We start from the raw sequence: 27,848 nt of genomic DNA, 5'->3' as shown, positions 1-27,848 counted from the left end.
CAACTGCATGACAAAACGTGGCGTGCTCTTTTCACAGTGCCGTTCTGTTAATGATAAGGTGCATTGGCATCTAGTGTTTGCCAGCTCAGAGAGTTACCCTGGTTGTGACTCTTGGCACCCTCAGAAAGACTCTGTCATTACCCACCCACAGAATCCTGCGTCTTATGCACTGCAATGGCTGGCTGACGGCTCAGATCATTGCTATACATGAGGAGCAGTGACCATCTCTTACCATAAGCATCTCGCTGGTCAAAGAGTTGGCCAAGTCAGACACAGAAGAGTGGCCATCAGTACGGCGGTCAGTCTCATCGGGGGGCTGGCCCTTAGGGCTGTTGCTGGGCCTGTTGCCACCAGCCCTGTGGAGACAGACCATAGCATCACTGGATGCAGCTGGGTGAGGTGGCACATCTCAGAAGGGGACGGAGGCTGCCCAAGTGCTTCGAAAATCCCAGTGTATTCGCTATTAGAGGCCCCGTACCTGGTTAAAGCATACGAACACTCAGATAGACAGTGACATTGAGACTTTTCCCTGGCAGCTGAACATTGAATCTGAATAAACACAGGACCTGGGCTCAAGGTATTTCTTTGATGTGACAAATTTTTTAGTATACTGATTACAAAAGTTTATTTATTATTCATTTGATTTTGTGCACTGCAAATCTGAAAGCTGTGGCCATGTCTTGTTCATACACACGCACGCACACATGCGCACACGCACGCACGCACACACAAACAGAGACTCACACACGCACATGCACAGACATACTCTTTGAAGTGCAGCTTCACTGAGTTTGGCCAGATCGGCGTAAGACAGTGATGATGCAGAGGGCGAGCATGGAATAGGTGCTGCTTCGGTCAAGGGGTTTCAGCATGACCCACCGTTTTACATGAGAATCCAGCGGGCCCCTTTCCAAAATACCGCTACAGTGCTTCAGAGCAGCCCGGAGATGTGATAATAGTGCCGAGCTGATCGTTAGCAGGAAGAGTAATTCTGCCACCTGTCTAAGGATGATCTGGCCGCGCTCATAGCAGGTCATCAATGTCTCTGGCTCAAGCCAAACTGCAGCAATATAATAATTCAGTCAACAGATGGATGCCCGAGGAAACGATACAGAACAAATGAATGTGTGAAAGGGCCGGAACCAGTCTAGTGAAGTTGAAGAGCAACATTCACACACAAGTGGACACAGGTAAGGCAGGAAGCTGTGCCCTTCTGCTCAGTCTGAGTCAACCCTGAGAAAGGGACATACTGTAGCAGTATAGACCTCAGCAGATGGTCAAACACAGGGCAGCAATGACTGAGGTTTTTGTCTAAGCATATATGTGTGCAAATCTCAATGCATATGAGCGTGAACGTGACTGGGTCTCTACAAACCTAGTGTTAGAGCAGAGTCTGCTAAAGCAACAAGACACAACGAAAGAGAGACCAAAGTCTTTGTGAAGGAGAGCAGCAGACGTGGCACAAAACACGGCGGCATTCAAAAGGCGACATCAGAACCCCTGTAAGACCACTATTTACATTGCAAACTTATCCAACAACAGCCCAGATTGCGGTTTCAGAGAAGAAAGCAAAGGACACACAGTACTCCAGAGCAGACTGGTCAAGGCACGTCCAGAGGCAAGACATTGATGAGCTGTTAGGCACTGAGACACAGCCAGAAAGGAGGCAGATGAAGCATACATTCAGTGGAAGAGGCACACAGAACATACATGGAGGGCACTGTGCAGAAGGGGGTAAAGAATAGGGGTAACATTCGTCTGTGTTAAGAGGAGAGGCCATATGTTAATAGCATGAACAAAGTGAGGTTACAGAATCAAACAAAACAAGAGTGAGACATTGACAGACACCACTGCTTTTTTTATTGAGCTGCAAGAAAGAAAAAGGAGAAAGGGAAAGCCTGAAAACACAAGAGAGGCTTAGTTTGGTCAGTTTGGAGCAGATAACAAAAAGGAAAGGAAACCAACAAGGACATACGTGTTACACAGAGGGGAGGGAGCAAGTTAAACATAGATGCTCAGGGGAATTGGGGGGGTGGGGGGATACAGGGGCAGGAGGAAAACAATAAAAAAACCCACATAAAGATTAGTGGCGAAAAAGAAACAGACAAGGAGTAAAGCGCTTCTTTAGAGCAAGAGAGATGGTAGAAGGGAGAGAGAGACAGATTAGAGAGACCCATGACCAAACGTGTATTAACACACAGGAAAAGGAGAGAGAGAACAGAGTGTTAGGGGGTTCATACATATGTAAGTATAGATTGTAAGTATAGATAAGAACTCTACCTAGGAGTATACTACTTCGAAAGAGGGATGCGTGTTATAGGAGACATATAAGGCCTTTCATACCCAGCACTCAGCATGCATTTAGGCCAGGTTTGACACCGGTGTAGAGAATTACATGCTGGTGTCAATGAAAGACCCTACTACATCCAAATTTGAGAGACTAACCTTACTATTCACCATGCAAGTGGTGAGAAACATCAGAAAGATCACAGTGTTATCATTTCAGGGGCAAGAGGCCACACCATAACATGACCGCAGCCCTGCTGCCATATCTGTGCCCTGCAGTCTGGGTGCACTGCAGCCGTACACCGCAGTGCACTTGCATGAAAAGGTAGCTTGTATAAATTTTTAGTCAGGACTTACTCTGTGAGAAAGAATGCATGTATAGGGAAGGGAAGGCTCTATTGACTGTGGCTAGCTTGTTAGTTATGAGTATCGTGAGCAGGAATCATGCCTGCTTACACAGAGGTTTGGGAAACTGTTAGCTTTCTGGAGGGCTGGGACTGTGCTTTAGCATTACAGTTAATAACAGACCCCAATGTATAATGCTATAAATACAAGAGTCTGAGAAAAGCAAAAACTAAAGTCCCTCTTAGGATGAAGCCCTGCAACAGCTGCACACAGGTAATTTCAATAAGGTGGAATACTGGGCAGCTGAATAGCAAGCCTAAGTGTCTACCATGTGTTGTCTGTGCAGAATGGTTAAAATTTGGGGCTGAAGTTTAAAAGAGAGTGAGTGAATACTTCTACAGAAAAGTACAATAAACAACAAATAGCAAACAATGCACTCCATCTAGTAGGAAAACAAACGTACCCAGACCAAAGAACAGACAAACAGACAGGCAGACAGACAGGCAGCAAAAGGCAAGCGAAGCAAGTAAGGCAGACAGACAAAAGAACAACTACTTGGTTACTGGTAAGTTATTCAGAAGGGGAAGGGACTATGCCACAGCTGCACTTGGTTGGGTTCCACAAATACACGGGAGTCACATTCCTTTGGATCAATGTGATCTTAGCGGCCCACTAGATCCATCCACACACTGAACTGCAGGCTCATGCATGCTACCAGCATCGTGACCGTCCTGCCGTAGGAACGGACTGCTTCAGGCAAAGGAGGAGGGCAAGCAGCACTACACCTCAGCACACATAATCAATCCCTGCTTTGTGCTTCATTCAGGAGGAGCCTTCATCCACCCGAAAACCCCATAAGTTGACTAGAACACGGGGAGCAGGCTGCTACAAGGCAGGCTGACAGGAAAGCATGCTAACCAGATCTGTACATGTCTGCTATCTACAAACAGGTATAATACCTGCTAATTGATTTACAAGGATGGTGGATTTCACAACACTTACAATAAGGCTTAGCATTTCATAATAAGTGAGGCTCAGATGTACAAAAGCCCAAGGGCAAAACTTGTGGAAGGTCAGAGCAAAAATTCATGAATTATTAATCAAAATTGTATCTCCAGACCCAAAAGTCCTGTTGCATCCTTTTTCAGACTAAGCATCCACTGTGCAAAGGAAAATCTGGCACCAATACTGCAGCAGAAAAGTGAGCAATCTGTAAATGATGTTCAACCTGCAGGGTCGTATAGCAGCCAGCAGGGAGCAGACTGGGCAATTGTACTGACAGGAAAGCCCAATGCTCCCACAGCACCATCAAAGAAAGTGGGCTGTCGACATGGCAACGGCTCGAGAAACACAGAGAGCCAGGGATGGCTTGGGGGGGTAGGAGAAAAGGAAAGGGGAGAGGGCAGCAAACAGGCAGGCACATTAAAAACAAGGCAGACATGGCAGGATATATGACAGGTACGGGTGAGAGCCTCGCTGATAGATACACACACCCACTGATATGCGCGCACACGCACAGAGACAGACACACAGAGGCGCGCGGGGCAATTTGGGTTTCACCGTGACCTGTGATACTATCCTTTTTTGTTACCTGACCCAGGACGATCTGCTTGAAGAAGGGGAGGGGGGCAGACACTCCGCTTCAGGGCTGGAGAGAAACTCGAGAGAGACAGCCTCCCCCCCCACCCCAACATTCACCCTGAACCCCAGCAGCACCCAACATTCAGGCACGCACATACATACCCTTTCACCATTATATTCACACTCCAGGTTCTTGGCCTAGCTGATCCACTACAGGGCTGCCCCACCCCTGGGCAGAGACATATTGCACAGCGGAAAACACCACAGAACAGTACTCCTTACATAACCAGCAAAGAATGGAATTAGCCATAAGCGCATCACACTATTTCACGAGCAACTCTTACTGATTCTATTATGCCTCTGTAGTCTCATTTAGCCCCAGGTTAGCCCCCCTCAGTCCTATTGTGCTGAAGGTCACACTGTAATAGGCTGTTTTATATAAGCAATCAATAGGCAGGGCTGTGCTCGAGGTGTCTGGTGATTAACATGAAGGCAGCTCACGTGCGACACAAGGTTTTTTAAATTTGGCGAGTGGCTTCCCTTCGGTAGAGTTCAGTGGACACTGAGCGGAGTCCTCCACCGCTCTAACTCTGGGTCTCCCTTGGTGTTCCACTACGGAGAAGCAGCTTATCGACAGTCTGAGCACTTATCTGTAAATGTGACGACTTCCGCTCTTTACTATGGCCAAACCCATTTGCTTGCGATTGCCCCTCCAGGCAGGCCACTGGCTCAGGCTGAATGCTAGAGACTATGGGGGCCAACAAGCTGCTCACATCACCCCTAACCCCCCATAACGACTGCCTGCAGTCCCACTGGAGTGACTGTGAATGATCAGAGTATGTTTGACAATACCAATAAAAACATGAAACAATCATGGCACCCTCCTGGACTACCACAGGTCCAGGCCAACAGGTGCAGTACTCTCCAGACACTGGGGTGGTAAAATTCTGATTTATCCATGAACGTGCCTGAAAAATTCTTGCTTCTAACAATCCTAGTTTGTGTGGAGATTGATTTCTCTCTCATTATTATTGCAATTTTGAACCCATTAAGAGAACTAGGAATGAGTACATGCTGAGTTTACTACTACGAAGTGGGGTTTATCGGGCTTATTGGGGTAACTTGTCGGATTTAAGGTAGTCTGGGCAAAATGTAAGTGAATGAATATGAAGTACGTTTAAACTGTGGTACCTTAAATCCGACAAGTTACCCCGATAAGCCGGTAATCCCGCTTCGCAATACAGGCCACAGGTCTATTATTCTGCTTTCTTTGTCTCTTTGTCATTCCTACCCGTTCCATCTATAATTTAACTCGCTCTTTTGATTAAACAGTAAACGGCAATTATATCCCTGAACTCCTAGGCCACACTAAGGGAAGAGGAAAAAAACACTCCAGAGAGATTGACTTCCTTGTAAACATTTCTCCATTGAATTGAATCTGAGTAGAGGAGCACATACATACAGATGAAATTAAGCAAACAATGAAATGCAGACAATACCCACAAACTCAAACACTTGTGCAATCACACACAGAGGTGTGTATTAAGGCAAGAAACGAATGGACACGAGGAACAGAACACATGTACATAAGACTGTATAACATGCATAATACACTCGTGCATGCACTACTCAGGAGTGCTCTGCCAGTTCAAAGTCAATGACTCTGTCACAGCAGTACAGCGTGATGTACCCACACCACCTGGAATAGTGTGTGCAATGTGCTGAGGCAATGGGAGCAGGGGCAGTGGTAAACTCAGACATACATGCAAAAACTGCACCACAGCCACAACTACAAGCCATTTAACCATCAGAATAAACATCACATACATCAGCAAGCAGGGGTCAAGGTTTTTACTTACAATACTGAGTCAATTTGCTTGGTAGGCAATTGATCCCTGGTCGACAGGTTGACTCAAACATTTTTAATGACCTTTCCTGTTTTTTAACCCTTTAAACAGTAATTACATGCTTTAAAAACACATATATAATGAAGTTATATACTCAATAATTTAGTATTAAGTTTTGTTATATATAAATACAACAGCTTATTCACAAATGGTCATAGTCTCTAGATTTATTCTACATTTTATGTAGATTTAATATTTAAATATGTCAATCTTAAATATGTCAATATTTTCCCCATGACCCTGCACAGGACAAACGGGTATAGAAAATGGATGGATAGATCAATATTTTGAAAGAATTCGATAAACCCTAATTAATTAGACTACTGGTACAAAAATACACAGTGGAATCACAGGACCAGGAGTGACATTAAAATGAATGGGTATAACACAGAATATATGAGCAACACAATGTATGAGCATCCACTCAGTTTGGCATGCTAGTTATCAGGATAAGACTTTCATTCCTTATGCCATATAGATATAGATTCCTTATAGATATAATAACCGAATATAGCATCCCCAGCACTAGTGATTCTGGACCCTATTCAGTGTGACTTGAGTCACCCTATTTTTTGCCTCCCCTTTAAAACTTATTTTAAATCCACTGAGTGAATTTTTCCCGTATTTCTTACAAGCTGAGCCCCCCATAAGGGTCAAATACTAGAATCGCCCCTGATTGCAGAACAGTACTATTTTATTCATACTTATGTCATTAGTTACATTTTGCTAACATTTCTGTAATATTAGCGATGTCATTTTTTTAAAGCAGATCAAGAAAACTCCCTTGTTAGTACGACTGGTCATAAGGAGTGAAGACAGGCCTGGGAACAAGGACCCTCGGTTCCCTTTCAACTGAGTTCGGCTTAAAAGCTTTTTGAGACCGATGTACTTTTACATTTAGAGATGAAGCTCTCTATCCTTAGATTAAAGCTGGAGTGAAACCACAAGCACTTTCCATTAAAAACCAAAAACAACAGCATTAGTTTTATGGCGTACATTTAAAATGGTTTAAAGAGGCACCAGTTCCCTGAACCAAATCACCCAGTTGTACATACTATACTTTAACCCCAGCTACCCCTCAGTCAAAACTTTCTGTCCACCCCATAGTCAATGTGCACGCACACCTATGCTCGGGAAATGTATAGTATTACACACCCATCTTTCCGCAGAACAGAGCAACTAGCTAAAAGAAAACCTAGCAATTATGCTCATTTCAAAAATAAGGAGACAGAAAAGTTAAGTAAGCCAGGGACTAGACTGTAACAATAGCTAGAGCAGAAATATTATTGAAAACCCCTCGTCTGCAGTTTTATGAATATCACAATATATGTATTTAGGCTTACTTTTTTTCTTACGCGGATATTGAACGGTTTCTGGCACGTGACATAACGACAGTTAGCTCATCGATATATCAAAGCAATTTACTATTTTAACTATTCCAAACGGTTCATATTTATCAAAATGCATAACAGTTGAGTTTTAAACTTTAGAAAGTTATTATAATGACATTTTTCTTTGGACGTTTTGCGTTCTAAAACTGTGAATGTAAGGAGTATTATTATTATTTATAATAATAAAAAATGACAAGAATAATACATTACCGATCTTACTACTGTGAATTAGCACATTTTAAGGTATTTGTATGAAACCAAATTATTACGCTGTTAACAGCTGTGTGGAAAACGCACAAGGAAATGACGTAAGCTTACCTGTAACACTAGCTCGTGCAAAACAAACAGGTCTTCCACAAGAAAGTGTAGGAAGACCGGTGACGCAGCAAAATTGTATGTATGTATGCTCAGAATGCCCTTTGCAGTGTAGCTTGAAATAAAGATTATTTTCCTCGGTTATGCTATGCTGCGATTAGCTAATGGGTTTGCACAGAAATCATGTCTCTCCGGTAAGTAGTTTGCAACGGGGGCTGTTCTGACGGTACGAATACAACGAAGTAGACATGCAACCTTTTTTCCTCAATCTAAAAGCACTTAGTTCTTAAAATTAATATGACTCATTGAAAAAAAGATAAAATATGAAGTGAATTAACAAACAAACAGTAAGTGGATTCATTATCTATGTTAATGAGTTCTGTTTTCTGTAATTTACTACACACAGCTGCATTTTAGCTTTCATAAAAATTAATCAATTTCACGATTTTCATTGAAGGACTTGTGTGTTATGAAATGTCGTTATATATTTAGCTAATAACTGGCTTAATATTGGAATAAATTTGTATTTTGTCAGAAGCAGTTTTCATTTCACTTAATTGTTTTTAATAAGTCTGAACAGATTGTCGGTATTTCGGCCGTTTTTTGATTTTGTAAATTAACAAATAATATAGCAGAAATATACAATAAATATCCACATAACAGAAATGTGGAACAGAGACAGTCATGTTTTGGAAATGCCACACATTTGAATCTTGTTGACCGTTTTAAACAGGAACAATTGAAGAGATGGTTTAATTTGAAACTGCTTAAGGTATGGGTATAAATGTTATACCACACATTAATGCCTCACACAGTAACATAATATTAGACCACTAACATGTTTTCAATGTCTATTGACCAAAAAAAAGAACTATTACACTTGCATTTTAGATTTGTTATGTCTCAGCTACACTACTGGATGATTTTTTACAGTGAACTGGGAGGGAACAAAAACTGTCTGCGGGTGCACGAGGACTGGATTGGGAAATTCTGGTCTAGATCTTTCGCCTATGCAGGATTGCATTCTGTACTGTAGCTGTCCCTTGTCATGAAGTGATTCTTCACTCATACTTCAAACTCCACATCATTGCAATAAACAATCTTATGGCCTAACCCTGAACCCCGACGACCATCAGCATTCCTGATGAGTATGGAGAGGGCAGAATGACATGTCTAGAGTTGGGCATCTCTCATGGGACTCATTTGTCCAGCATTGCCCCAGGACAGGAGTAATTAGTTGTTTGTTTTTCTGACTGCAGTTACAAAGGGCTATAATGAAACTGCACACATGGCCAGAAACTGAAGTTGACTCCCCATGAATATTGCCATGCTAATACAGACTCTTTTGCCATCCACATTTGCTAATTTACATTGGAAATTCAACATTTATTTCACTCAACTGTCCATTCTCAGTAGCCACGTCGAATTATGTTTGCAGTGAATTGGTGCAATTGCTGTGCACAAGGCATGAGGCAGGGCATACCCTGATTAGTGTGCCATCCCAGCACTGGGCAATTATGCACAAACTCACACGCCCTCACATGGGTGCGTTGAGATCCACCAATTCACCTGCTCATTAGACTGCATAATGAAAATGGAATGCTCAGAGAACATGCACAAAAACTGAAAGATCATGTCACATGATTTATGTAGATACAAAGAACTGGGTCCCCATAACTCTGCATTAAGTGATACGTTTTACATTAATATTGCACAGCAAAGAAGACTGCTGGCTGGGGCATTGTTGGGAGGGATTTTTGTTCTGGGTGTGACCCAGTAGGCGGAGAGGGAAACACTGGACCCAAGAGAATCCAGTGCCATTCAGCGTGAAGCACAGTGGAGCAGTAAAGTACTCAGCCTTATATGAATACAGCTGGAGTTATGGAGACAGGTTATGGGCAGATTATTGCAGTCTGTCGTATGTTCAACTTCACATGACTCATCTGATTGGTGGAAGGGATGGTGTAAACACCCCTGCCTTCAAAAACACTCACAACTTATTTGTTAACAGATTACAGCAGAGTGATGTGCCAGCCCCTACCCTAAGGGACCAGTCCCGAGAGAGCAAAGGGTGCGCGCTGTGCACATGGGCAAGATGGATGGGGGAGGGCGTAGATGTGTAAGGCAGATAGGAGAGCAGCGAGAGAGAAAAAGAGGAATGGCATGAGATCAGTGAGAAACAGGGCTGACAGGATAGGCTGGGCGGCGGTGACAGATGAGACTTGTTTGGACTTTAAAAGGTGCATCCATAAATAAAATGCCAATCTGTCATTACAGTATTACGCTTAAACACAGTGGTACAGGCAGTCCCTTGAGCCTAGACCAATCAGAAAAGAAAAATCTGACCAACTGCCAGTGCTATAAGAATTGAATCTCAAATTCCACAAGGACAGGAAACCGCTTCATTATTTTCATTGCTTAGAAATAAAATGTTCATTTTAAGTTTATTTTTTTCCCCCCAAAACACTTTCAAAATGTTTGTCATTCCCAATATGTTAAAAATCTACATTTTGTTGATTAGGTCAGGGCAACTGGCTCGCCGTGTCTCTGAGATCATCCTCACTCTGAATGATTTCCAGTGAATCCGGGAGATGATATTTAGATGCACTGAACCCAAACCCAGTTTTGGTTTCTTGCCAGATCTGATTACCCCCTTAAGGGCATCTGGAAACTCTGGCACTTATTGTATTTTAGGAATCTTTTTGACTGCAGGCTGAAAGCAGGACCTTTTGTATTTTGGGGATCCGCGTGACTCCAGGCAGGAGGCTTGTTTTTTAACCCATTTCCATGCAGTGCTTGGAAGACCTCAGGAAGGCTGTCTCCCAGGTGCAGGGTTTATTTCCGTACTATAAAATACTGAGGCGCTGCCATTTTCAACGTTATCGAAATCAGCAATTTGCACACCTTTCATACAAATCCGTCCCACCAAGAATTCTTATCGCAGGAAGCACAGTGGCCGTCTCATGCAGTACATATTACAACGGCTTTAAAATTAATTTGCCCAGTGAAGTGCCTAAGCATATAAATAGCACAAAAAAGCATACTATCGCACCTCTGAGGAAATGAGAAGACAGTAATGCAATATTAATAATAATAATGATGATGATGATAATAACAATGCTAATTGTGCAATACACCAATTCTTCGGCTGTGACCAACATATATTCAATATTTTGAAAGTGCAGTTCTGGCTTAATAAATAGCAGGCTGAAACTTATGTAGGCCTAACCGGAACTATAAATATTCAAGGAATCTGAAAATTAAATCCATAATTTCATGGATAATTGAATACTGAAAGGATGAGAGGGTACATAAGGGTCATTAGAAACCTTAGGAGTAACTGGCATCAGAAAGAGCTATGAAAACTAAACACGAAAGCAAAAAGCAATGGAGACTTTTCAATATGAATCTTATATATACGCGTCCTAAAAGTGGCAAGTACAAATTGTATCTGAAAATTATTATGGAAATCAGAATTCCAATATTAATATTACCTTACTAAGTGAGATTAAAGTAGCAGGGATGCAGTTTTTCACACTATTAATGAAGGGTACCAAAGGCTCCTAGAGAATGACAACAATAATGAAGTAAAATCTGTGTGTCTTCTGTCAGGTGTGGTAAGGTCATCTACTGTTAGGCTCTGGTTGGGACTAGCAGAAGGTCAGACATTCCTTCATAGAACCTTTTTCACCATGTAAAAAAGATTCATAACAGTCTTGGAATAAATTAAATACCTTGATTTGTATTTATTGCTACAAATTTTCTTTCATCATTGTCAAGTAACAGACTTGTTCTTCAGATGCTCTGTATTTCATACATGGACATATTTCCATGTCAGATATAAATCCAAGAACAATCTTAAGTAAAATCTTTGATTAAGAGCTGGATCTAGATGAAGCCAAATCAATTTCTTCATTACCTTCAACTGCTGGGCTCAGTCAAAGGGCCAGTGGAGAGATAGGGGCAGGAAGTGGAACTCGAGAAGACAAACTGGAGATAAATCGTCCTTGGTCTCATTGATGTGACAGTGTAGAGAGGCCAGTGATAAATGATGGGGGGTTCGTGGTTCCCGGGGGAAACGCGATTCCACACACAGTCCTGCCCACTGCGCTTGGTAAGACCCACAATTAAAGCCCACCCCATGACAGATTCCCAAGGGCCTGGCGTGATGGGAGCAGTGTTTTATTGTTGGATCCACAAAATTAGCTGCTCATGGCTGCCAAGCCAAGAATCGAGCGTGGGCACCATGTCATCCATGCACCTCTGGTAGGATTGTTGGATGGGCGGAGGATGTTGCTTTGTCATCCTCTCAACTTACATCTCAAAGCAGCTTAATGATGTGAGAAAAACACACAGGCCTCTGCGTTCGGCAGGTAATTAATTTAAAATGCCTCGAACAGATGACGTGGAAATTACTGACAGACGCTGATTGTCCAGTCCTTAGCTAATCAGTCAGTGGAACACTGGGAGTGCAGTGATGATACAGTGGTTGTCTTACCTTCATATTCTGCAAGTCGCAGCTCTTGAGCTGCTGGGGAAACTGGTACCTACCCACAGGAGACCTTATTTATAGATATATGTGAAAGTGTCTCAAACAAAGCGGCTAACAAGAGCATAATATACGCTGCCCCGGAGGCTGGAAGACTAGGACTGAGGGGAAGATGAGCAAGGGACAGGAGCGAGTTGGTGAGATGTGGAGATGGAGAGAGCCAGAGGAAAGGAACATAAAGAAATGCCAGGCAGCTGCTCTCAGAGAGCTAGCTGGTAAAGGAAAAGATGGTTAAAAAGCACAAAAACAAAGTGAGAGTGCACAGAGATCGATAAGAAAACAGCAGGACAAAGGAGTAAATGAAAAGTGTCCGTGGGAAGGATGAAAAGCAACAGGCTGATGTGGCTGTGGCTGTGAAAGAATCCAATTAATAGCAAACATCTCTACCATTCTTAAAGCAGCCATATGGTACACAATGGCCATTCAGCCAGTGAAGGGACTCTACAGTGAGACTGTGGACCACAATCCCGTTCAAATGATTAAGGAGCTCATTAACTATTAACAACTGATGGTCAACTTGTCTAATCCCATTAGCCCTTGCTCAAGGTGTTCTTTTTTTCATCACAGTTTGCCCAGGAGGGAAAAAATCAACCGTACTAGAGCCAACCACCCTCCGCCCTGCATTGTCCTCACAGCCATGTTTATCTGATAGGTATTTACCTTTTGACCACCATTACCCTAATACACCCTCCTTAATGGCTTTCAGCATTAACCACAGCAGCCATCAACAAGGTGCACAAGCTCCAACGTGCCACAATACATCATCTCCTTCCCCATAATAACCATTTCCTGTATCACTTGTTTGAGCTCCTAACTCACTAAATCCTTCCTCTTTGCACACACCAATGTCCAGTATTTTCTCACCCTTTTTAGATCTACCACATTCTCTCCTTCCCTCTCGCTTCATCTCTTCCTCCTCCACTTCTGCCTCCCATCGCACTCTCACACTCTTAGATTGGTACCTCTTGTCAGGGGGGGTTTCGTGACTGGCCGGTGCCTCCTGCAGGTCGGGGATGTTGGCAAAGTCATCCTGCTCAGCCAGCCCGATCGCCAGAGACAGAACCACCATCTTCCCTTCGCTGTCCCATAAAGAACAAGACCAGGAGAGAGAAGCACACAGAAGGGGCAGAGTAAGAGAGGTAAGGAGGGAGCCGCAGGATAGGATGAAAGGAAAGAGACGAGAGCGAGGAGAGGGGAGATGGGGGGGTCAAGGGAGGTCAAGTCACCGGGAGGAGTGTAAAGGTGAATAAGGCAAAGAGGATTGGAAAAGGAAAGTGGTAGAAGAAAATATCACACTAAACGAGGGGGTGGGGGGGGGGGGAGGGAATTGTGAGCACCAAGGGCAAAAATCAGCAGGAACACTAGCACGCAATGTTTCTACAAGGCAGAAATGCCTGACCCACAACAAGATGCTAGGGAGGCCTAGTTAAGGCCTCCAACCACCACATACACATATCTATCTTTGTTTTATTTAATACGTAAATAAATGTATATACATATTACCTATGTATATAAAGAGAGAGGGAAACAAAATGATACACTGAGAATGAGCACATGATTTGTTTTTTTTTTTTTATAAGACAGGAGTCTAAGGGAAACGGGAAATTTTTCATGCAAAAATAGTGAACAGAAAGATTCAAACACATGAATTTGCATACAAGTGGCGCACACATGCTGCTCATGCACACACATAAATGTCCCCTTTCATACGCATAGCATCATGTATGCAATAACAGCCACGCATGCTTCATATCCAGACTGTCACGCGCAGAATTCATTTAAGGATTCGAATCTTCGGCCCTGCATGCACGAGGCAGAAGTGCGACCCACTGATCCACCGTGAAACCCATCTCTAAGCACACAGATTTGTTTATCACTAGGTGTTCCTTTTTAAATAAAAAGCTGACTTTAAAAGTGGCGTGAAACTCATAAGAATATCCTTCCAGAATCTGTTTCTCCAGAGTTGTGGGGACAAAGCCGCTCACACAAACTCAAAGCGTGTCAGTGGTCAGGTCCACAGACTCTGTCAAGCACATACTCGTGCGATCATGTACACATAGACATCCACTCTGTCTATATCTCATCATACAAACACCCTTATACTACATTTATTACGCTCTTCTTTTCTCCCCTATACTCACCTTTCCTTTTTTTCCCCTCCCTCCTCTCGTGTTTAGATTTAATTAAGCCTCGTTAGGCATATCTGGACTAATTGTTTCTATTTAAGTGTCACAGTGTCCTGGGGAGCTTGCTGTGTCACTGTTTTCTGGGTCACAGCTTTCTATCTCTGCTCATCATCTCTAATGCAATGCCTTACAGATCAGACAGTCCTCATCCATTCATCCTCTCAAATATCATCCCCACTTCCACACTTTATAGATCATAGGGCCCATATCCAATTCTCCTCTCAAGTATAATCCCCACTTCCACAGTTTATAACTTGACAGTCCTCATCCATTCATCATCTTAAGTATCATGTCTATTTCGAAACTGTGCAAATCCAACTGCCCCCAAATATTCTTCCTCTTTTTTTCCCACAAGTTTATTCTTCAGTACATTCTACCCTGTCCTGGTTACTGCCTGATTCCACTTTCAGTTGCCCTCACACTCTGTCACTCAAACACAACCCATGGATCTTCTCAGTTGTCTATTCAGTTGTCATGGATTTTCAGTCTTCTCTCTCTCTCTTTTTATATCCACCAGTTTCATTTGTTCAGCTCAGTGGAGCCAGTAATCTACTGGTTATCAGCCCCGCCCCTTCTGTCCACATTAATTTGCGCCCAATGGGTGCTATTGGCAGAGCTGTGTTTCATCGCAGTAAGAACATGACTGTATTTAAACGCATATGGCACCTGCAGAGACATTACAAACATCACGACATAACATTGATCTGGAAGAACAAGAAGCACCACAGCACAAAATGGCTCGCTCCATCTTCCTGTGTAGCCTGGATCGCCTCTGAGATTTATTGAGCAATGATTCACTCTGGAGAAGTAGCAGGTCAAAATTCCAGTTAATTGACCTGAGACAACATCTGTCTGCAGCCAGACTCCAAAACAACAGACGTTCAAGTGCATTTGGAAGTACGAATGTCTGGATTTTTTGCATAGCATCATAATTGCTTTTCCAAAAAGACACAAAATCTTTATGAGTGATTAAGAAATGGATACCCAAATTACCACTGAGCCGCGCTATACTGCAGTGCGCTCCTGTGCCTCATCCAAAGCTCTCTCCTCATTTTCCCTTACCTACACACAAAGTGATGTCCCATTCTCAGTGGGTGCCACCGTTGGATTGCCCCACCTGGTAACTATACTGCAGTGCACTGCCTACCCAATCTTGCCTCCGAAGTTCTGTATGTGTAGCTGACGTGCTTCTTGGATTTCAAAGCGTAGCTACTGCCTTGGGCATTCCTGGCATGGCACCTTTATTAGTTGTCAACACAGGGGAAATTCAAATTGTTCTTTCTCAAATTATATTTCATTAGTCAGTCAACTGAATGTCAATTAGATTATAAAATGTATTTTTTTTGCTATATGTTGTTGCTAGCCAGCATGTTATAAATTCCTGCCATAAGTTACAATTTCATTTCATTTGAAACTACATAATAGCTTCGAAATGTGTTCTTGGGCAAAGCATTGTGTTCTCCAGGCTTAGGCAGCAGGCCACCTTTTTTGACATAATAAAAACAGATTTGGTAAATTATTAAACACGGGGATATAGTATGGGCAAAAGCAGTGTGAAGTCAGAATTATGAGACTTCTTTTCAAAAGCCATGAAAGGCAGTTTAGCTAAGGGCTTAGTTTAAAAATAGTACTACCTGGAATATATGACATATATTACAATTAGTCAGTAAAAGGATTATACACCACATTAAACACAAATAATATGCTGGTTAGAAAGCAAGGGTAGTACAGACAATAGGATTACTCCGTTTTTAGCAAAATTATATACTGTTACTTCAATGAGCAAATGGAAGAAATTAACTGATTTGCAGCTTCAACTGATAAGGGCAAAAAACTTAAAGCATAATTAAAAAAGGACTAGAAGTTTAATATTTGCCTTTAATTATTGTAGCTTGCGGTGTATGGCTGTGTAATTCTTTTGTATCCAATTATTCGCATCCATTAAAGGTAGGGAAGGAAACACCGAACATGGATGTGAAAGGTATTATGAAGCTGCTGGGTTTCTAGCACTGTCATAAATTTGACATTAAAAATGTTCAGTTTTAACTCGTATTGCTTTATATGTTGCAAATGAATGTCTGTCAATAAGGACTTCTTTTCAGTGCAATCTTAGTGTTCTGTTCTCACTTTCCCTGTGCTTCTACCCTTTGTCTGTCCTCTCCCTCCATCTCTCTTTCCTGTTCTGCTGGCCCACAGTGCCAATTAATCGTCCGGGCAATGATGCTACAGACAGAGGATCAATACTGTACACAGACCAGGGTTAATGGGGATTTACTCGCAGTGCCTTGTCTCCAGTCACTAGAGGCACTGATACTCACACAAATACACTGATACTCACATAGACGCACTGATACTCACACAGACCCATTGATATACAAATACACTGATACTCACAGACCCACTCATACGCACACAAATACACTGGGATGGACACACCGATACACAAATACACTGACGTAGACGCACTGATACTGAGAAATGTGGCAATAGGCGATTTTGTATACTTACGCAAACGTAGAAAGTATAGCCTACTACACTCCTACAGTAATTTTTTTTTTTAAGGAAAAAAATTACACTCTAAAATAGCAATGAAAAGTATAGTAAATACATAAACCAGCAATATATTAGCTTTATTATTATCAAGTGTTATGCACTGTACATAATTGCATGTGTTAAACTTTTATACTACTGGCAGTGCAGTAGGTTTGTTAACGCAAGCATCACTACAAACACGTGAGTTACGCGTTGTGCTACGACATTACGATGGCTACGATATCAACTGGTGATAGAAATGTTTTAGTTCCATTATAATCATAATGATACAGGATTACCGTCGTATATGCGGTCCGTCGTTTACCGAAACATCATTTTGCAGCACCTGACTGTACCTTTCCTGTATATACCTGTTAATCAGTATAATTAGCCTTTCCAGAAAGAATCTTTTCTATCAACATGCCTCAACATGCAAGTGTGAAAATGGACATATGCAAAGACCAACCAGAATGAAAGGAAGTGGCTTTTTAGGGATTAGTAACACAGGCCCCTCTACATTATTAATTTCCAGCCATGTATACTGTAGTTATGTCACTAGAACCGCCTCGCACAGTCAGAGACATGCCGATTGAATAAACAGGCTCGGTAATTAAAGGTAATGAAGGGGCTCTCATGGACTGTAAACCGGAGCACAACCTGCCCGGCCCCCCAATCTCCTGAGGTGTTCCTGCTGGTGCAACAGATGTTAACAGCCTGGGGATCACATTTGTACAGTCGCACCAGGCACAACCTCCACACGATGACCTTGCTGCGCGAAAATTCCCCAGATAATCAAACTCCAGCACTCTTTAGAGGCTCCCAGAAATCCTCCAAGCTGGACACATCCTAGATTCAACTAGAGGCGTTAGAGGGGGCATGAACAGCCTGGCTTATTCTGGGCGCTTGGCACTTAGCAGGGGCACTTGAATAAGTAAAATAATACATAAAATATGGACATGGGGGCTCAAGGTGACATCTTGTTAGGGGGCCAGAATTTCCAGGCACGCCCCTGGATACAGCCACTCTTAATTAGTGTGGCATTGGCAGCTGAAGTAGGCAAGGAGATTTACATTATCCAGGTAATGATTTTGAAAAAGGAGAGGAAGCCTAAGGTTAATTAAGGAAAAAATGGCATGGATCAAGAACCACGGTTGAACACCTAGTATTTTCCTCTACACCACTGTTTCCCAATTTGGTCCTTGAGGCTGGTCCATGTTTTTCCTTCCTCTGAGCTTCATGGTAGACAGTCCACATTTTTGCTCCTTCCCAGCTCCCAATACAAAAACGTGGACTGTCTGTGGGTCCTTGAGGCCTGGATTAGGAAACACTGCTCTAAACACCTCAGCAGGTGGGATGACGTCAGATATATATATCAACAGTTGGGGTGCCAATGTACCTTTTCATTCTGACTTTTGTCTCTGTCATTTTTCCTAAGGAGGCCAAACCACTCATGACGCAGCAGGATGTGGCAGCAAAGTTTTTCCTAAAGGCATTTTTTTGTCTTTGTGAATGACCTTCTTATACTCAATAAGTATTTCACCGTATCTTTTTCCACTTCGTAACTACGAATATTGAGTAACCCATCACAAAATCTGGAAATTACACTTGTAATTGCTGTCATTAATAAAAATGACACAAATATAATGCATAATGGCTTTAGAATGCATTAAATTCTACAGCGACAGAACATTGGCAGTACCTTTTGCTGTGAGTAGGTGGCTGGGGATGGTTTAGCTGGCTGGTATCTGCTACATAAGCACCCCCCATTGGCCTATGAGGTATCTGCAGGGTGTCACCTGCAGGCAATAAAAACACTCCTCCAATCCTTCAGTCAGTCCTGCCTGAGACAGCATGTGACTTGACAGGCGAGAGATAAATGGCACAAAAATAGGTTTGGGCAATTTTTGTACTACAATGATTGCCAGCCCCATGGCTACAGAGAACCAAATAAATTAAACCCAGCTGGCCCTAGATAAACTAATTGCCCAGCTGTGTGTGTATGGCTATTGGAGGAAATTGAGGAGTGTGTGAAAGACATGTCTCAGGTTTTGCTTAGCACTGTTTCTTTAAGTTCCAGGCATTTTTAATTAAGGCCTATCAGTGTTGTGGGTTTGCCTTTTTAAAGAGGCCTTGTCCCAATTTTATGTTCCAGTTTAGAGCAATAAAAGTCCTTGATGTCCAGCCTCATTCCTCTGGCTTGTCACAGTCCTCTATCCCACGACCTGCCACAAATGCGCATCCTGGGGGGGGCTATGGGGCAGCACCAGGTCTGAGATATAATCAGGGACAATGCCAAAAATACAGGTATCTCAGAACGGAAGAAGAGCCAGTTGCTGGCATTCTGTGACAGGCTGCCACATGCAGGAGAGTTTTTAAAGAATGGAGGCCATTTTTGCAGTGGAGGTATGATCCTAAGGATAAAATCCAGCTTTACAAAGGCCCAGGTAGAGGCTTATGTTTTGTTTATAATGTGTCAGTTTTGCAGGGTCACAATGGTTTTTTTTTTAAGTGCACCACTGGGCTTCCTGGCATGAGGGATCAGCTGCCTGATTAGTGCCGCGCTGACAGCGTGACCCCGCCCCAAAGACACCATGTGGTATTTCGTTTGCTGATTGTCAGCTGTAATGTGCCAAATCACTATGCAAATGAAAGTGCTTTGGATCAACAAATAATAAATCCTTGCTGATTATTTTTCACTGAGATACACACTCGTACGAAAGGAAGCATATTTATCCACAATCTTTACTCTGTATATGAGCCATAATTATACTCAATACATGTACAGTCAAACCTCGAATTGGGAGTAACTTGCTTTGCGAGTGTTTTGCAAGACAAGCAATAATTAAAAATAAATTTTAACTTGATAAACGAGCAAGGTTTTGCAGTACAAGTAGTATACGCTTTGTCTGCCGAGTGTTACGTAATCACAAGTGAGCCCAAGAGGGTCTAGTTGCAGACGCCTATAGAGAGGAGCTCTACCCAAAATAAGTCACCTCCACAAGAAACACGTGATCTTCAAGGACGTAAAGTGGAGCTCAAGTTAGGGTTAGGGTTAAGGTTAGGGTTAGGGTTTATTCTCTGTAACACAGAGTTGAGGTCATGCGTTTCCTGTGGAGGTGATGTATTTTGGGTTGAGCTCCACTCTACAGGCGTCTGCAGCTGGACCCTTCTCACTGAGCCAATGGTTCTTCTCTCTCTCTCACTGCGGGATTGTGGGTAATCGACTCCCATGCTCGGGTTCAGTCGGCGTGCCTCACTCGTATAGTCAAAATTTAGTAGAAAAGCACCCCCTGAATAAGGGTGCAGCAGTGCAAACGACACATCTGTTTAACGACAATGCAATGTCCACATTTCCACGAAAGGTAAAGTGCAGGTTAATTTGTTTTATGTATTTTTACTTAATATTTTGTATTAATAATTTTTTAATGAATATTTTTGGGTTGTGGAACGAATCATCTGAGTTTTCATTGTTTTCAATGGGAAAATTCGCTTTGATATACGAGTGCTTTGGATTACAAGTACGTTTCCGGAACGAATCAGAGGTTTTACTGTATAAGTACCCAGACACATCTAAACTAATATATGTGGCTTACACACCCACATACACATGCACTCTTTTACAATCTTCATATGATCTCCAACATAGGTGATATGATAGACAGACAAAGAATAAAGAAATTCAATCTACACTACAGCAGCTTCCAGGAAAACGGCACGGTTTCAGACGTTTTTTTAGCTTATGAGAGTGCAATGCTTAAAATTCTGCTCTCATACAGGATTGGCCTTTTGCCATAGAAGCAAATGTATGCAGAAAGTGGTAAATCTTTTTTCACACTTAAAGATAATTGCTTATTTTATTGTTGTTGAAGGTTGTTTAGAGTGCTTTTGGTGTGATGCTGAAGAAATCTGGAAGCATCACAGTTTTAATGATGAATGATATCAGTGGAGTCAGCGATCACTGACCAGCAGATCTCAGTAGATACATGCAATTTTTTGACAAAGGGACCAAAAACAAGAAACAACAGAGGTGATAAAGCGTAAGCACTCCAAAGCACACAAATGACTTATAGGACAAACAAAAAGAACAAAATTATGAAGGATAGAGGAGCAGTTTTCATTCAAGTGACATAAAGAATCAGGCAGGTGGAATAAACAGATTCACCATATCCCACTATAAAACATAAAATAGAACGTATAAAAGAGGATGCAAAGGCATCCATACTAAACCATCTTGTTTGGGTCTGGCATGACTGGGAAGCAACTTATGAGAATATAAGTAAAAGACAGTAAAAGACGACAAATAGCAGGAACGCTCCCTCAAATGCAGCATCAGGGCGTGTGCCAGTAGCAATTTGGCAAAGGCAGAAAACAAAAGCAGGAGCAAGAAGTGTTGGATGTGGCCTTAAATGTGCAAGGTTCAGGTCTACATTCCAGGAAAGGTTGCGCCCTGGTGGAGGAACTACCCGTCTGCTTCGATAAAATATATCCAGCTGTATATCCAGGTGTTTACTGTAAGTCACTTTGGAAAACAAGCTTCTGCTGGAAATACTATTAAAAAGTCTTCTTAATGTGGGTTATTCGTGTGAGCTATAAGCGTCTTTCTCATAACGACAGGTTATAATTATAATCGCTGTGCATTACAGATAACAGCACTCTTAAGGAACACATTTCTTCCCCCATTCAGAAAGCTACCAAAATGCTTACTAAGTTATTCTGCTGTTTTGCAAATCTGAACTATGTGGCTAGGCTACATAATGAAGAACGCCTCAATGTTTTCTTCATTTGTATCTAATTTATTTGTTATTTGCAAGTAATTCTTGGTGCGATCTCCAAGAATCTGCTGTGCTTTTGTCCTGCCAGGTTTTCTGTAGCAACTCTGCCCAGCCACTCACACCGAGCGCACTCACGCAACCGGCTCCTCGCGACTTCACTTCCCCCGGTTCAATTGTTTTGGCCAGTAGCGGCGTAACTGAGCTGCTGATCCGAGCCAATTGTTCGTTCACGAGTGCTGCGTGCAAACGAATGGGCAGTGTGTCGGTTATGCCGGGGGGCAAGCGAAATATGATGGGGAACGGCCAGCGAGACGCTGAACAGAAAGGCATAGCGGGCACATCGGCTGATGGTGGGACAGACAGCGGGACGAAAGTACGACTGGTTTGGTATAATAAACGGGACGGTGTGGTGGACAGCACAAGGAATCCATGACAGCACGGTCAGGTGGGAGAACAGGACAGAAAATGGACAGCTGAGCCTAAGAAAGGCAAAGACTTACAGGAAAGACTTGACATCCAGGCCCCTGTTCCGGATCTGTCCCATCATGTGGTCCCAGCTGCCCGGGTTGGATCGTGAGCGCCCCCCTCCAGTCCCCCTATATCGTGAGGAGCCCCCGCCGGCCGGGCTGCCCCGCACGCCCCGGGGTCCTCCCCGCAGGCCTCCGCCAGGCTGACCTGTGTGTAGCTGGCCCAGGCTTTGCGAGGTGGGGGGCAGGTCATTGAGGCTCGGCGGGGGTGGGTGCGTGAGCGGCTGCTGGAGGCTCTGCTGGCGCACCAGCGTGCGTGGCCGTGCCGCCGCTGACGACGGGATGTGCTCCAGGGTGGAGGCCGATGACAGGGAGGGGTCCCCTAAGCTGGGCGGGCAGAGGAGCAGGAAGGGGAGCGAGCGGCGGGCAGACCGCCGGTGACAGGGGGAGGGCCGGGGGAGCAGGAGGAGGGACGGGGGAACCAAGGGGAAGCGGCGGGGGGCGGGGCCAGGGATGGTGGGGTGGCACAGGAGGTTTGTGCATGAGGAGGAAGGATGAACAGGTGTGTGGGAGGGGGAGTCGGAGCAAGGCATGCAGAGGAGGGGGTGTGAAGGTGAGGAAGGAGGGAGGGGGAGAGATAAATGCAGGGAAGGTGGGGTGGAGGGGCAGACCAGATTGAAGAAAGGGAAAGGGTGGAACGCAGGAGGGAGGTCAGGAGAGATGGAGGGAGGAGGAAGCACAGGAGGCGAGGAAGATGGCGGGATGGGGGAAGATGGTGATGGAGGTGTGGAGTGAGAAACAGAGGGAGAAGAGGATGCAGGGACGGAGGGAGAGGAAGACGCAGGGATGGAGCGTGAGGAAGACAGAGAGTTGGAGGAAGAGGAAGACGCAGCAATGGAAGGGGAGGATGATGGAGGGAGGCCCAGTGATGGAGGGGAGGGTGGAGCGGGGGAGAGGAGGAGGAGGAGAGAGACAGAGAGAAGCGTGAGGCAGCAGCAGTAGCAGCCGTAGCACAAGTAGCAGTAGAAGTTACAGCCAGTCTGCGCGGCGTGCTGAACAGCATGGGTGTTGGACAGCCTCCGCGAGCAGCTCTGCATCGGCTGTGTCTGCGCAGAATGCGCATGAGTGTTGGACAGCCGCCGCAAGCCTGTCTGCATGGACTGCGTGCTGTGCCGGTGCGGGCCGTGGGCCGAACGCGTCTGCGCAGCGTGCGTGTGACTGGAGCGTGTCTGCGCAGCGTGCGTGTGACCGGAGTGCATCTGTGCGGCACGTGGTGGCGGCGTCGCCCTCGGCTGCGTCGTCCGTGACTGCGGGGTCCTCGGCTGCATGGACCGTGGCGTCTGCAGAGCCCGGGTTGCGTGCTGCGGCCCGCGGCTGGCGCTCGGCCTTCTATGCGCGGAGCCCTGTGTCTGCGGCGAAATGCCCATGTCTTCTGCGCTCGTGCTCTTTGCTCTCTACTTATTCCTCATTCCTCCCGCTGCCGTGTGTGTGTGTGTGCTTGTGTGTGTGCACGCCTCCTCTTCCTCCTTTTTAAATACTCGATTGTTCTCTAGAGAACATGGACCAGCCAACCAGTTTCTACCCCGCCTCTACCCAGTCCTCCGGTTCCACGCCCTCATTTCCCATACTCCCTCTGTACTTTATCCCTCTCTGAGCAGACGTTCCTCACCTCACTTTCTGCCTCTCCTTCAAACGCTCGTCCTAATTAGTTCAAGCTCCAGTTTAGTGGTTCAGTTCTGAACGTCTGCTTGGAGCTTGTTTGGCTGTTTACTTGTGTTTCAAATATGCTGAGCTATTTCCCAGTGAGGACTCAAAATGAGGACAGCCAGTGCGGACTTATGTAACTTTTCCAGGTTCTCCAGTCAGCAGGTCATGATCTACTCTGCCATCTCGCTGCCTGCCACATCCTGCGCCCTCTTAGAGTTGAGCTTCCTGTGCCCCTGTTATGTTTCCCAAGAGTCCAGTCAACACTGTGCCAGAGGCTGGGTATTCCTCCCGGTGAGAAGGCTTGCGGCGACAGTGATGGGAGCAAGGGAGGAGATGTGGACCGGGAAGAGCAGGTGATGTGCGCAAGGAAGGAGACGTGGACCGGGAAGAGGAGGAACTGGAGGGAAATGGAGTTAAGAGCTGAGACACGGAGAGTGAAAGTGAGAGAGAGAGAGCCAGGCGTGAGACACACACAGGAGACAGGGACACTTATAGCAGCCTGAAAATAGAATCCAATTATAGACTGGGGGGGGGGGGATACAGAGTGATAGATGAGAGGAGGAGAGAAAGAGGAGGGGTGAAGTAGCAAAGAGGGGGGAGAAAGTGGGGAGAGATGGGGGGGGGTCACAGACTTGAGGTGTGAAACAGAGGCGTTAAACAAAGGGAGTGAAAAGCTGTGGTAACTGCCTCACTTCTGCTTCGTCTGCTGCTTTGGGCTTTAACACGTCATTGGCCATTTTTGATCATGTGGCTATGATGAACCACGACGTATTCACAAACACCATGCCCCCTCTGGATGCCCTTTTTTGCCCTCTATGGGGGACACAGCAGGGAGACGCAATCTGCATGTTTGGATATTTTTACACTTTCCACTATTAATTCAGAATAGCATGGCACATCACCAGTAAACCAAACCTTTAAACATGTCAGCACGGGTATTTAATAGCCTATAATTACAAAGACTGCAGGAAACACATAAGCGTACTGATGCCAGCTTTTATTCCATTAATTGATTTTTATTCTTAGCTATAAATGTTAAAATCAGATGCTGTTGACCTCCCCATCTACCGACAAGCTTGCTAGCACACTAGCTTTGACTCCCCATAGCTCATGCCCAAATGCTGTGGCCAACTGTAAATATAATTAGTTAATATGTTATTCTCTTAGCCAAAGAGAATGTAATTATTTTATCATTAGTTACAAAGGAGATGAAAGTCATTGAGTACACAGCACCTTTGATGCCAGCAAGTCTTCTGTCGAGGTGTCACAGCCCTAGCAGTGGTAATAATAATAATAATAATAATAATAATACGTTATTATATTATTAACGCCTGTAAAAACGGGCTGCAAAACAAGGTACCGAAAAACCTTGATAATGTTAAGAAAATCCTGTGCATATCAAGAGCCACAATAAACATTTCTGACCTGCTGGAAATTTTTCAGGGTGATGTTCAGCTGACCGTATTGTGTGTGTGCAATATTTTGCAGGTCCTCGTACAGTATGTGAGTAATGACGTCCCGATAGTGTTCCCAGGACCAGTGACCGAAATCGCAGTCAGAAATTGTGGGCCACATTTTAGGTCTAAAATAATAACCCCAAAGAGAGGGAGAGATTCCATTCTTCATGAGAAGAAGTTTTGTTTTATAATTTATTTTCCCAGAATGCAGAGGAAGTAGTTACCAAACACAAGGCTATCTGCTGAACCTGCAGTCCTCTACGCTCTAAAGCAGACCTGCTAAAAACTGGTATGCAGATCTGCCCACAGAACTATTTTTACTGGCCCAATCATTAATGTTGAAGTTCCATAAATTGCACATACAATTACATGAAACACGAACAAGCCTCTCAAAAAAATGCCTTCTAGTGTAACTTTAATCTTCTAGTGTTGCTTTCATGGGACATGAAAATAATCAAACCTGCTGACATGGTGAAGTTTGGATTTGGCCCTCCGCATAACATAATCGACAAGGCCCTGCTCTGTAAGGACATTATTTTATACTGCCTTGTAATTCTCTTTGTTGCCACAAGGGACATAATTGTTGCATAATACATCTTTACATTTGTATTAAACAAAAATGTTCATGCCCTTTCAGTGGGAAAACTCAGCTTATCTTATGCACGGTCTGGCTGTTTTTAAATGATGCAGCATTGCGGGGAGTTCTTAGTTCTAAACGTTAAAGGAGCACAAAGACCTGGACAATGTGTTCTTTGTAATTTAAGCACATTTGAGTCCCCGCGTGGATATAGAAGTATCTGTGTAGTTCCGTCCTCAGGTTATCACAGTGTGTGTGTGTGTGTGTGTGTGTATCTGCTTTTAAGCCACGGAGGTCGATGGATGCCAAGCTGTATGCCCAGCTTTCATATGGACATACACGGGTAGATTTTGGGGGAGGGGCATTGCTTTATATGTTATAAACACGGTCATGCAGCATGCCCTTCTGTTCTAAGCCCAGCATATTCAGCCAGCCCATAGTAAACTGCTTTTACACGGCATATACAAGCAACACCCCCGTAGTCCCCCCACAGACCACCCACAGACCCCACCACGACCCGCTGTGGCATCCCCAGGACCCCCTCACTCACTTGCTGGGCCTCAGGACGCCCGACTGCATGTGGCTCTGGACGGCCTGCCACCTCCCAGCTTTGCTGCCCCCCGTGACCATACTCTTGACGCTGTCGCTGCGACAGGGACCCCCCCCATCCCCGCCCCCACCTGCCGCCCCCCTCTGGCCCCCCGGTACAGCCCCGCTGGGAGCGAGAGAGAGGGGAGGAGGAGGAGCAGGAGGAAAGGGAGGGACAGAAGGAGAGATGGACAGGGGCAGAGCGGTCAGTGCAGTAAAACAGCCCATGATGATCCACAGAAAGAAGCAGGGAAGGAGGCAGGGGGCGTAACCAGCAGCCTACAGCTTTCTGGTTGGCAGGAGCAGCGGTCATGTGGAATGGCGGTGCAGGGGCTCACAGTGCCTGATCAAGTGGGAGGGCGGACTGGGATTTGTTGGAGAAGTTTGCTTTTGGTGTCTATGCTCACATTGCAAAGGGGAAATGGTCACATGACCCAGTGAGCCAGAGGACACTTCAATTGCTGCACCTGACCAAGAAGTGTTATCTGAACAAGATGCTATGCGTGACTAGCAATGTGCTATAGCTACTTATTCTGAAAATGTAACTCTGAACCATGTACAAAGTTCAGCAAAGAAACATGACACCACACCTCAACTGCGTTTAATATAATCAGGAATCTATACTTCTTCTTATCAATGTTACCTTACAAAATCATGTATGTGTCATTTGTGGTAATGGTGCTGTGTTGCTAACATTGACTGATGGCTCTGGCAATCCTGTGTACTCTTCTGGGCCTTACAGTCAGGTGTAATGAGGCACAAAACCTTTCTGTGTTTGTGTATGGAAGAAGGAAGTCGGCCCACAGCTTTGCACACCAGTGAACGCGATAGCGCAAGTCAACATCCCGAGTCAACATCCCACTCCCACGTAGCCCAGGCCTGCAGAGTGGCCTTTTTACCTGTGCTTCGCACCAACCACACCGACCGGCACAAGAACAGTCATAAAAGAGATAAGGTCACTCCTCAGATGGACAGCTGCAGATCCCATCCTAATCTCAAGCTGAGCTCCATCGCTCCAAGGCCTACCGAGGTGAGGGGGGGCAGTGTGAATGGCCACTCACAAGCGGATAGGTTAGACACCTCAGGCTCACGTTAACCTCGGGGTCACGCACACACCTGGTGCGTACCAGCAGTACTATCCAGGAATATGCTTTCTTGGCATCAGGAAAAGGACCGCAAATACTTTAC

General features: G+C 44.5%; 1 protein-coding gene and 1 long non-coding RNA gene across 5 annotated transcripts in view; one reads left to right on the top strand and one right to left on the bottom strand.

Annotated features, from left to right (window-relative positions):
* Positions 1-27,848, bottom strand: part of LOC125751297 (synaptotagmin-7-like) — a 95,422-nt gene that overhangs the window by 19,968 nt on the left and 47,606 nt on the right. For 2 of the 4 annotated variants that reach the window (XM_049029936.1, XM_049029937.1), the window contains 3 exons: positions 22,365-22,718; positions 13,337-13,453; positions 233-356 (listed from right to left, as the gene is read on the bottom strand). In XM_049029936.1, the coding sequence (XP_048885893.1) occupies positions 233-356; positions 13,337-13,453; positions 22,365-22,718 (595 nt within the window). The remainder of the gene's footprint in view (positions 1-232; positions 357-13,336; positions 13,454-22,364; positions 22,719-27,848) is intronic. The other 2 variants (XM_049029939.1, XM_049029938.1) reach the window with 1 other exon arrangement.
* LOC125751305 (uncharacterized) lies at positions 7,833-13,550 on the top strand. The gene is made up of 3 exons (XR_007400589.1): positions 7,833-8,019; positions 12,942-13,026; positions 13,381-13,550. It is a non-coding gene; the product is annotated as an uncharacterized LOC125751305 (long non-coding RNA).

This window comes from Brienomyrus brachyistius, chromosome 11 (genome assembly GCF_023856365.1).
Source record: "Brienomyrus brachyistius isolate T26 chromosome 11, BBRACH_0.4, whole genome shotgun sequence".
NCBI lineage: Eukaryota > Metazoa > Chordata > Actinopteri > Osteoglossiformes > Mormyridae > Brienomyrus > Brienomyrus brachyistius.
This window is presented reverse-complemented; position numbering and strand designations above follow the sequence as displayed.